This window comes from Chiloscyllium punctatum, chromosome 25 (assembly GCF_047496795.1).
Source record: "Chiloscyllium punctatum isolate Juve2018m chromosome 25, sChiPun1.3, whole genome shotgun sequence".
In the NCBI taxonomy this organism is placed as follows: Eukaryota; Metazoa; Chordata; class Chondrichthyes; order Orectolobiformes; family Hemiscylliidae; genus Chiloscyllium; species Chiloscyllium punctatum.
The window spans coordinates 21,462,620-21,474,558 of record NC_092763.1 but is presented as its reverse complement, the minus strand read 5'-3'; the positions used below and the strand labels follow the sequence as shown (position 1 = coordinate 21,474,558).

General features: G+C 42.0%; 1 protein-coding gene across 1 annotated transcript in view; it reads right to left on the bottom strand.

Moving 5' to 3' along the window:
* Nucleotides 1–224: 224 nt before the first annotated feature.
* The window catches only part of LOC140495742 (sodium- and chloride-dependent neutral and basic amino acid transporter B(0+)-like), a 68,227-nt gene continuing 56,512 nt past the window's right edge, over nt 225–11,939 (bottom strand). Inside the window, exons 9-14 of the mRNA XM_072594793.1 lie at nt 10,604–10,729; nt 7,286–7,404; nt 6,860–6,959; nt 5,994–6,103; nt 4,876–5,046; nt 225–1,463 (exon numbers count right to left, since the gene is read on the bottom strand). Of these exons, the coding sequence (XP_072450894.1) occupies nt 1,332–1,463; nt 4,876–5,046; nt 5,994–6,103; nt 6,860–6,959; nt 7,286–7,404; nt 10,604–10,729 (758 nt within the window). The 3' untranslated portion in view covers nt 225–1,331. The remainder of the gene's footprint in view (nt 1,464–4,875; nt 5,047–5,993; nt 6,104–6,859; nt 6,960–7,285; nt 7,405–10,603; nt 10,730–11,939) is intronic.

Genomic DNA, 11,939 nt, shown 5'->3' with positions numbered 1-11,939 from the left:
CTGAGACTATCACTCGGATGAGGAAGGGAGAGCTGCTTGTGAACAATGAGCATTGCAGGGCCATTCCAACCTTTGTCATCCTAAGGATGTCTGACCTCTCAAATGGGTATGAATTAACCAGATCCAACAACCACAATGACACCAGAGCAGACATTTTAAGAGAGTGTGAATGAACATTTATTTATAACAGCACATAAGTACTTTCAAGGATGTGTCACCAGTAGCATCAAAGTGCATTTAGTCAGATTTTTTTTCCTTGGGTTACCATGCTGAATCCTCCTGAAGCTGCAGAGGAAGGAAGCAATTCTCCCAGTCAGATATTTGATTGGCTGATGAATAGGAAGCTGGACAGATTTGGGGCAAGAGCAGATAATCTCACAATTGAAGACACAGTCAGGGTCACACAGCTCTTTGTGGTGTCCAACAGCTTCAACATGAGTGAGCAGGGGCAGCATCGTGATAGAACATCTAAGTGGGGTAAGTCTACCAGGATATACTGGGAAGAGATAGATTCAAAGAAGCTGATTTCAAACATGATTCACTTCAGAGAGAGAGAAAGAAAGAGCCATCAGCAGTTAACTTGAAAAGAATTGATGTCCACACAATATTGGAGTCTGAAAGAGTGAGCTCCACAAGAAGTTTAGATCACAGTGAGCAGAAAACAAATTGTCAGTTTAATAGAGTTTTTTAAAAATATTCATTTGTAGTGATGGGTGTCATTGGCTGGCCAGCATGTATTGCCTGTTCCTAGATGCCTTTGAGAAGATGGTGATGAGCTGCCTTCTTGAACCACCGAAGTCCACCTGCTGGGTTTTGACCCACAATGCCCTTGGGGTGGGAATTCCAGTGACACGGAAAATATATTTCCAAATCAGGATGGTGAGTGGGGAACTTGAAGATGGTGGTGTTCCCACATGTCTGCTGCCCTTGGCCTTCTAAATGGTAATGGTTGTGGGTTTGGAAGATGCTGTCTGAGGATCTTTGGTGAATTCTGCAGTGTGTCTTGTATCTAATACACACTACCGCTCCTGAGCCTTGGTAGTGGAGCCAGTGGATGCTTCTGGGTGTAGTGTTGTTTCACAGGAAGAGATCGAGAACCCAAGGTTGAGTTAGAGCCAAATGAACAAAACTGAGAAGCAGAAGCAGTCAGCTGGACAGAACCCAAACAGATTTAACCAGAAAACGGAAGATGTACAGCAGACAGACTAAAAGAGTGAAACTGTATTTGGGACTCCCACTGAAACAACAATGGGAGGTACATTAGAATAGTGGTTGATTTTAGGACAATTGTTTACCCACTGAAAATAAATTTTTACTCTAAAATTTCACATTTAGGGTGTCGCTAGAAGCTGTACCCCATAAGAAGCGTCTCTTGAATCAGACCTTTTCCTGTATCTTTCCCCTCTGTGTTGTTCCAAGTACGGACCCCAATCAGGGGCTGATGCACAAGCTGCAGATATCTTCTGTGAAGGAAAAAGCAAAATGTTACATTCCTACCTGATTTTAACCAGCTGCGTAACCTCTAACTGGGGGAATTGGAAACAAAATCCTGCTTCTAATGAATTAATCCTGATTTTAATGTAATGAGGAAATCACATTTGGAAGCCCAAGTGGTCCCATTGTTTCAGTGCTGGGCTTTGTCATGATGGTTTAATTCATCCTTGCTCCAGGATTCCTGCCTAGTCCCACAGTCCTAGTGACAGCTTCTATCTGTTTATGAAATGCTCTGTATTTAAAAGAAGTTGAAAAGTGTGGTGCTGGAAAAGCACAGCAGGCCAGGCAGCATCCGAGGAGCAGGAGAACCGACGATTCAGGCATAAGCCCTTCTTCAGGAATGAGGCCAATTACAAAGCGGGCTGAGATAAAAGGTAAGGGGTGGGGGGTTGGGAGAGGCACTGGGAATAATGATAGGTGGAAGGAGGTGAGGGTGATAGGCCAGAGAGGGAGTGGGGGTGGAGAGGTTGGGAAGATGATTGCAGGTCAAGAGGGCGTGAAGTTGGAGAAATCTACATTTATCACCTGCACCTCCACACACATCATTTACTGTATCCGCTGCACCCGATGTGGTCTCCTCTACATTGGGGAGACAGGCCGCCTACTTGCGGAACATTTCAGGGAACACCTCTGGGACACCCGCACCAACCAACCCAGCTGCCCCGTGGATGAATGCTTTAACTCCCCCTCCCACTCCGCCAAGGACATGTAGATCCTTGGCCTCCTCCATCACCAGACCCTGGCCACACGACGCCTGGAGGATGAGCGCCTCATCTCCCGCCTAGGAACCCTCTAACCACATGGGATGAATGTAGATTTCTCCAGCTTCCTCATTTCCCCTCCCCCCCACCTTATCTCAGTCCCAACCCCCAGATTCAGCACCACCCTCTTGACCTGCAATCTTCTTCCCAACCTCTCTGCTCCCACCACCTCTCCGGCCTATCACCCTCATCTCCTTCCACCTATCATATTCCCAGCGCGCCCCCCCCCCCCATTTTATCTCAGCCTGCCTGGCACACCAGCCTCATTCCTGAAGAAGGGCTTTTGCCCAAAACGTCAAATTCTCCTGCTCCTCGGATACTGCCTGGCCTGCTGCGCTTTTCCAGCACCACATTTTTCGACTCTGGTCTCCAGCATCTGTAGTCCTCACTTTCTCCTATATTTAAAAGGACCCGAGCAGCAGTTGGAATGGCTGTGTCTAGTTTCCTTGGGAAAATGGAAGAACGATGACACAAAGGTCTGAGAAGGCTGCCTTCAAACCCCTGCCCCAACCCTCAATCCCACCCCATTCTGACTCATTTCCTAACACTCAAGGTGATGGGGGCTAGAACGGAGGGATTGCTCCCCATGGAGAGAGCAAGGGGCCAGCTGCCTTGTTGTGGCTGGAGTTTGCAGGAGCAGTGAGCAGCAGTAGGACACTCCTGAGAACATGGAAACAGCCCCCAGGTGGTTTAATCTCCTAGAAAGGACAGGAAAAGTAAATCACAAAGCACTTACAGGTGATAGTCCCAACTTTCTGTCTACCTCAGTGCTCCCCCCTACACAGCACAGTCAGAACAAATTCCTCTCCACCTCCACTCTTACAGTCTCGTCTGAACATTGTTGCAATGGGGAGGGAAAGTTCATTAAATATATAAAATGTAGTTTGTAAAACAATATCTCAGCAAACCAGTTGGGAAACAGCTTGCACTGAATCTAAGACTTTGTGATCAGAAGAATTTAACTGGAACATTGTGGGACAGGAGCTTTAATGGAGGAATGACGGCAGTATCTTGAATTTCTCTATCTCATATTGTCAGCATTTTACTGGAGGACGGGAGTCTTAAATCCAAACAAATGGAAGATAATAGTCGGTCAAAGGAGCCGTACAAATTGATCTGTTGCGAAGAAGGCTGGTAGGCCGAAGGACGCAGGGGATGCTAAGTCAGACAATTGGGAGTAAGAGATTAGTCGGGAAGGTAACCAGCAAGACATATGAAAATGACTGAAGTTCTTCTCTGGATATGACAAATAGGAATAATTGTTGAAAGTTAACATAGGCACATTATGGACAGAGTCAAGATTAGAGTGGTGCTGGAAAAGCAAAGCAGGTCAGGCAGCATCTGAGGAGCAGGAAAATTGATGGTTTGGGCAAAATCCCTTCTTCAGGAAGATGATGAGATTCCTGATGAAGAGCTTTTACCTGAAATGTTGATTTTCCTGCTCCTCAGATGCTCCCTGCCTTGCTGTGCTTTTCCAGCACCACTCTAATCTTGACTCTGATCTCCAGCATCTGCTGTATTCACTTTCACATTACAGACAGAGATAAGTGTTACATTGGGCCATGAGGAAACCTCAAACAGCTTAAACAAATATTTTGCATACTTTAACACAATAGAAAATATAAGAAATACTTCTGGACATGATAAGGAACCAAGGGTTGAACTTTGCCACGAATATATGTGTATCTCAATGCTGGGCTAAACTCAGATACGAAAAAGGAGGCAGGTATCCTGCTCCTGGTGCTCGCCTTGGTGAGATGTACAACCATTCAAATTTCATGCTTGACTTTGTTGGGTACAGTGTACAGTATGAGAAAACAAGACCATAGGCACTTCTCTCCAACAGTGAAGGACAATTGTTTCCATACAGCTTAAGGATAGCTACACCACAAACATGGCATAAGGTCAGAAGGCAGGATCTCTATGAATAATCAGAATGGGTACAGATTTGATTGAGCCTGTGCTACTGGTTTCATTCTGTGCCATGCTCTCGTTGTCTAATCAATCTAACTGACGTATTCCTCCAACTCCAGAAATATATTACTCATTTAAATTCGCAGACAGTATGAAGGTCTTGTGTTACCTGAATGAAAGCAACAATGTGGGTTGGTCACACCTTGCTTGTTTTCAGCCCATTACAATATTATCCCGCTCAATTTGTACGCATTGACAATATTTAAATAATGGAATGAAGAAAAGATTCAGCACACAAAAACGTAACAGATTACCCAGCATAGTTGTTTATTTATTTTCTCAAATTTTCTGCTGACTTGCTGAAGGAGCAGTGTCAATTGGGAGACTAATCCAGAAGAACAGAAGAACCAGGAATGGGTTATTCAGCTCCTCAAGCCTGCTCCATCATTTAATATGATCATGGCTGATCTCATCTCTGTCTCAACTCCACTTTCCTGCGCTCCCCATCAACTTTAATACTCAATATCTCAGCATCCACCACACACTGAATTCCATAGATTTATGACTCATTAACAAAAGTAATTTCTCCTCATCTCTGTTGTAAATCGTCTACTCCTTATCCTGAAACTATGACCCCTCAGTAGATTGTCCCACATGAGGAAATATCTCTGTATCCTCACTGAAATTTATCAACATGTTTCTTTACCTGCCACAATGTGGAGCCCTCAGCTTGGACAACTCTCACTACGGCCACAATGGGGATCCACATAATACAGACGATGGTCATACACCAGCCCAGTGCTATTGCCCAAACAGGGTATTCAACAGGTCCATATGTTGGTGAGGCAAACGTTGTCAAGGACCAGAACAAGAGAACCTGTTTAAAATGATTGCACAGAACAAAATCATAAGCTCAATGAGATTGATTCTCTCACCTTGATTGTTGAGCAAGACTGAAAATAAAACATTATTAAATTACATAAGAACATACAACTCAAAAATGGGCCATTCAGCCTAACAGATCGATGCCCAGCAAAGTGTTTAAGTTCCAAGCGATCTCCCACTGCTTTCCATCTAACTATCTGTATAAGCTTTCATCCTTTCTCGCTCATGTAACAATCTGGCTTCCCTTTAAATGTTTGCTATTTGCCTGAACTGCTCCTCATGTTAGCACATTGCACATTCTATTTGTTCCTTGATTAAAGAGTTTGATCCTGAATTTCTTCCTTGCTTTATAAATGATTAACATGTAGTTGTGCCCCATGTGTACACACATCCTCAGCTGTCTAAAAGTGTAGAAAATGCAATTGATCTCCAAAAGATATCACACCCCTTAGAAATGCAGCATTTTGCTTATGAACTCCCCCTTGCCATTTGGACTGCCTCTTACTACACAATGCCCTGGTTAACAACTTGGCTATTCAGCAAACAATCTTTATCCCATCATCACAGGCAGCAAATACTTGTTGGATAGCATTCCTATCTGTGGAAGCTCCTTGACTACCTCTATCGTAACTTCCCTCTATTGTATTCAGTAACACATTCCACTCCTTGATTCTCTGCTTTCCTCTAAGTTGTGACTGACTCTGGAGAAAACTGACTATTCCTCATAATGCCTCACACAGAGGAGTGTCCATACTACTGAAGTGGACAGCCACAGTAAAGATATGTTACTGAGGTATGGAAATGGAGGAAGCCTTGTTGTCTACGAATTTCAACCAACCACAGTTCCAAACCTCTGCCAATGCTAAAGTTTCTAATTGACATTTATTTGATATTTTAATCAGTCATAATTTATTTAGTAATAATGTAACATCTCCTTACTGCCATCAAACACGGAGTGATAAAAAACCAACAAACTCTCCACCACAGCCAGAAAAGCCAAGTCCTTTCCCCAATCATCATCTCAATGTCCTTGATGAATCGGTTTGTCCCTGTGAACAAGGAAGCAGAGAGACATCATCACTCGCTCTGTCCGGTCTTCAGGGTGGCTTGTTTACTGTTGAAGTTCATCTTGTACAGGGTGGCACTGATGAACAGGTTAAACCAGAGAAGAGATTGCCCAGGATGTCAAACCAGGGGAGTAACGTGTTCCCTGTCATGAACCCAATTACTGTGAAAATACACTGTTTGTATACACCCTGAAGAGGTCTGTCGAAGAAAGGCTCATGGTTCTGATCTGTACTGAGATGGACTGACACAGTTATCAGAATGGGTGAGCCCTAAAGGGAGTCCTGCGCAGAGATGAAGGAAGGAAAATGGATTTAAGTAGATCACAGGAAACATCACAAATACAAAAGCCGTTTTGTTTTCTCATCTGTCTTGATGATTGGGAGGAACTGAATGAGTTCTATAGTAAGCAGCAGTTAAACTTGGGATGAACATGTTTGAACAGTTTCCCTATCAGGCACAGACAAAAAAACTCACCCCAACAACAACCAGCTGTAACATAGCAAAACACTGAGATGAAGTGTGGTCAGTGCAGGAAGCTCTGGGACTACTAAAGGACAGATCTTTGATAATTGAAGTGAGTGCACTTTTAATCCCAATGTTTTCCCATATGAAGAAGAACTGTCCAAATCATATCATTCAATTCATTTGTCTTGTGTCTTCTGAAGAACAATGAAGACCTGTGTGTCGGCAATTTTATCTGAATTATTTTGTATTGTTTCAGTTCTTTCCCAACTTACCATACAGCCAGCTTACACCTATGAGTTCCAGCAGTGTTATTACAATGGGGACCCATCCAATACAGAAATGATCAATTAAATGCATCCAGTAAATTCCAGCCTGAAATTACAATAAGACATGAGCTCTTCAGAAAACACAGCAGGTCTCATACACAAAACAGATGATTCTTGTGATATAAAAGTTGTGTGCTTCTATTCAGGTACAATCTGAGCTTGACTAGGATCTCAGGCTCAGTATTTAGTAACAGGAAATGTGGCAGAGTCACTCAGTCCCACAGTATCATTGCACATTATCACACAAATGGTAAAATAACTGCTATCAAAATTACAGTCTTTCTTTATTTCTAAATAAATTTGAAGTTTTTGACTTCCTAGTTATATCTAGCAATACATGAAAACTCAGAACAAATTATAAGAGCAACTTACCTGTGTTACAGTCACAAGGCCAAACAAATAAAACATCATGCAAATGCCAATTGTCAGACAAAAGCGCTTCGATCGTAGGTATTTGGGAAACCTGTCCAGCAGAATGGTTATGACTTTTTCTGGGAAAATGAAAATTGTTATATGCGATCAGTAATTAATTAATAACTTACACAGTCCCACAGAAACCCAACCTGGAGGTACCAAAGCTCTGAAGATCACAGGGGCAGATGGAGTCACATTCCATTTTATCATCAGTCTACTGTCAATTATTGGAGAGATTCTCAGGCTGTCAATCCTTTACAGCAGTCAAACCTGAATATTATCACAAGCCTCATTTGTGTTAAACATGTTTTCACCAAGAACAGAGATTTGACAACGTAGGATCTGAGTTCCATGAGAAACGATTGAAACCTGGACAAATATGACTTGACTGGGGGAAGAGGACATAAATTTATAATGGGTAAATCATGTCTAACAAAACTGATTTGAACATTTTGCAAGAATTAACATGATAGATAAAAGAGTATAGTTGGATTTCCATAGACATAATTGGGTATGCTCAAGATTCCACTGAAAGGAATGAAAATATATGGTCCAGTAGGGATATCTCTGATATACATCAAAAATTGATGAGCAAGAATCAATTACTGCAGTTGGTTTGATGTGACTATATGTTTTCAACAAATATCTGCACTGGGTTATGAATTTTTCACCAGTGACTGAAATGAATAAATGCAAAGCCATATATTAAAGCTTGCTGATAACATCAAGTTAGGTAGCACAGTAAGTGGTGCTGAAAATTGCAAGGAGTATTTATTAGATTAAGTGAATGGGATTGAGCTCAATGAGACAAGTTACAATCATCGCCTTTGGTCTCAAGATGTATTTATCCCAGTAATCTTGAAATGATGATATAAGTAAGAAATATAGACGAGAAGCAAGATTCAAGAGTGCAGACAAAAAAAATCATAAAAACATAACAGACAGGTACAAAAAAAATCTAAAAGTTTAATCGAATCTTATCTTTTATCTCAATGGGTTCAAATAGAAAGCAGTAAATGTTATGTTACAGTTTGACCACAACTGGAGTTTTGGGTACAATTCTGTATTCTGCTCCTCTGGAAGGATTATATTAAACTGGAAGGAAGTCCAGCGAACTTCACCAGATTTAGATCAGGAAAAAAATAAATTTTTATCAGAAAATTTTAAAACTGAGATTGATAGACTGTATTAGACAAGGATATTATTCCTATACTGAAAATGTGTTGCTGGAAAAGCGCAGCAGGTCAGGCAGCATGTGCCCGAAACGTCGATTCTCCTGCTCCTTGGATGCTGCCTGACCTGCTGCGCTTTTGCAGCAACACATTTTCAGCTCTGATCTCCAGCATCTGCAGTCCTCACTTTCTCCTAGAAGATATTATTCCTATACTCCTGTACAAGAGTAGTGGAAGAGGAGGAGAGTTGGGAGAGGATTAAAGAGAGAATTGGGAGAGAGCAATGTGGGAATGAGACTGAGTGTGACTGTGTGGGAGGAATCCTGAGAGGGAGTAGTGAGGAGGTTTCACATCATGGATGGACATCTGAGATCTGTTACATGCTATTCCTGCCCCTTGTAGGATCTTCAGGACACAAAATTTTGTCTTGGGTGGTTACGTGTGTATAGAGTGTCTCCTGCTGCTCCATTTCAAGCTTCGGATTTCTGGCTCTGTGTGAAAACTGGAGTCACTGTGGATGGTCAGGCAGGATGAGAGGTTTCTGGGTCATGCTTTGCAGAAGATAATCATCCCACAGGCAGTGAGGGGTCAGTATAAAAATCTGATACCATCTAGATGAGCAAGAAGAGACAGAAAATTCACAAGTCCTTGAGGGATGTGCCACTCCCAAACAAATGTTCCTTGAGACACTGTTGGGAGTGCACTATGCATGGTACACTGAGAGTCTAGACTCTCACACAAGGACTAATTAATTTGTTGACCCATTTGGGGAAATGTATATCAGTTACAGGATGTTAGAACAAACCTTTTTACCTGGGATCTCTGTTGCCATTGGTTCAATGCTATTTGTACAAGGTAAAGATGTGACAAATTTCAATAGTTTTCGATATGTTAGTAGTCTGGTTTTTCATATTGTAGCATGATATTTTATGAAAAGTATGAATGCATGTTTGTGAGCAGCTCCACACATGCGATTGTTTCTGTGGAATTCATTGTTTCTGTTCAGAATGTGAGCTGAATGTGTGGGCATGGAAAGGAATAAGAAGAGTATATGAGGGTCCATAGCGTATGGGTATGGCAGATGTGTTGATATATAGTGTTTGCAGGGCCACTAGAATTGAGTGGATGGTTTGATTTGGCATGGATAGTATGAAGGGACATGGTGGGATTAATTTCAAATAGACTACTGGGGCCCTGGGTTCAGGCATGAGTTGGCATTGAATTGTCATGGTGCAGTTGGAAAGGCAAGGAGTGAGCCCAAAGGGCTGAAAGTACAATCAAACAACGAGATGCATCCTGAAGACCCAAGGCTAAATCTTTTAAAGGGTCTATCACAACACAGGGCAGACCACATGGCCACCTCCAATCTGTACCTGGACACAACAGACCTGAATTCACCTCACACCAATCCATCCCAGGATGAAAACAATGTAATTCTGGCTACTTCACACTGAGGTGAGTGTGCCATGATGGGAGATTTCCTGAAGAGCGCTATGTATCTTGTTAAAAAACAATCTATGCCATTATATGGTCCAAAAGGAAATTGAGTAAAGATAGGTAAAGGAAAAATAAGAAAGATATATGGAAAGCATTAAGAAAATTCAATTTGGATAACTAATAGCTGTTTATAAAGGAACTGTGGAACAGCTAACCTTGGTGATTTTAGTGACCGCCTACAATTTGTATGAACTTTATTGTTTTGGTAAACATATTCAAAAAATTTTTGCAACAAATTTTCAGATTTACAAACAAAAACCAGGTATTATTCTGTGAGCTTTTCTAAATGTTGGGGTGATGTTCTCCGAATTTTAACGTAGCTGTTAGCTCATTTAAAGCAGCTCCATTCTCCATTACAATGTTGAGCAGAGAATTGAAACACATCTATATCTTGTAAATGTAGATTAAGAGGGGAATGGGTCTGGGTGGGTTACTCTTCGGAGGGTCAGTGTGGACTTGCTGGGCCGAAGGGCCTGTTCCCACACTGTAGGGATTCTAAGTCTACGTCTATGTCTACAAGGACATTGAATATTCATCAAGAGGAGTTTATCAAATTCTTTTGTGATTCAAAGCCAGAAAGAGAATGATTAAAAAATGTCATTCTTACCTAAAGTTGCAAACAGAGTGTCGATTGCCAATGTGACCAGCATGATGAAAAATAAAATGGACCATAAAGGTGCCCACGGCAACTGTGCAGCAATCTCCGGATACGCAATGAAAGCCAAACCAAAACCTAAATGGTGGATACATGTGATATGGTAAAAGTAATTGTGCTGCAAGGAAAGAATAAAGGTCCCTCTACTTCAATCAACAATGTACCAGGAAACCATTCTCAAAAGAGTGACCATTGTGACAGTTTCCCTTTATTAATTCACCTTGGGACACCCTTGAGTAATAGCATCAATTCAGTGCCAGATTTGAGCTGTAGAGATATCTCCAAAATGTTAGCTTCAAAGGGTGCATGTTTCAGGCCATGGAGTGGCAGATACAGTTTAATTTAAATAAATACGAAGTGCTGCATTTAGGAAAGGCAAATTAGGGCAGGATTTATACACTTAATGGGAAGGTCCTGGGGAGTATTGCTGAACAAAAAGACCTTGGAGTGCAAGTTCATAGTTCCTTGAAAATGGAGTTATAGGTAGATAGGATAGTGAAAAAGGCATTTGATATGCTTGCCTTTATTGAATATCGGAGTTGGGAGGTCATTGCTCAGGCCATTTTTGGATTACTGCATTCAGTTCTGGTCTCCCTGCTATAGGAAGGATGTTGTGAAACTTGAAACTTTCAGAAAAGAGTTACAAGGATTTTGTGAGGGTTGGAGGGTTTGAGCAAGGGTGGGTGGGGGGGGGGGGGGGGGGGGGGAAGGGTGCCGGGAAAGAGGCTGAATAGGCTGGGGGTATTTTCCCTGGTGCGTCAGAGGTTGAGGGGTGATCTTATAGAGGTTTATAAAATCATGAGGAGCATGGATAGTTTGACCAGCCATCGTCTTTTCCCCAAGGTGAGGGAGTCCAGAACTAGAAGGCAGAGGTTTAAGGTGAGAGGGGAAAGATTTACAAGGGACCCATGGGGTTATTACACAGAGAATGATGTGTGTAAGGACTGAGCTGCTACAGGAAGTAATGGAGGCTGGCACAATTACAACATTTAAAAGGAATGGGATGTGTATATGAATAGGAAGGGTTTAGACGGATGTTGGCGAAACGCTGGCAATTGGGCAAATACATTAATTTCGGATATCTGGTCGGCATGGATGAGTTGGACCAAAGTGTCCATTTCCATGCTGCACAGCTCTATGACTTTATTGTGATAAAAAAAAATTGAGACTAATTCTGAACTGAACATTTTTTTGTGAGCAAGACTAAAATCTTGGACTCAATTTTAAAGGCAGCTGAAGGCATACTCAGATCACCCATTTCTGTTCATTGTGTAGCAGTCAGCTCATT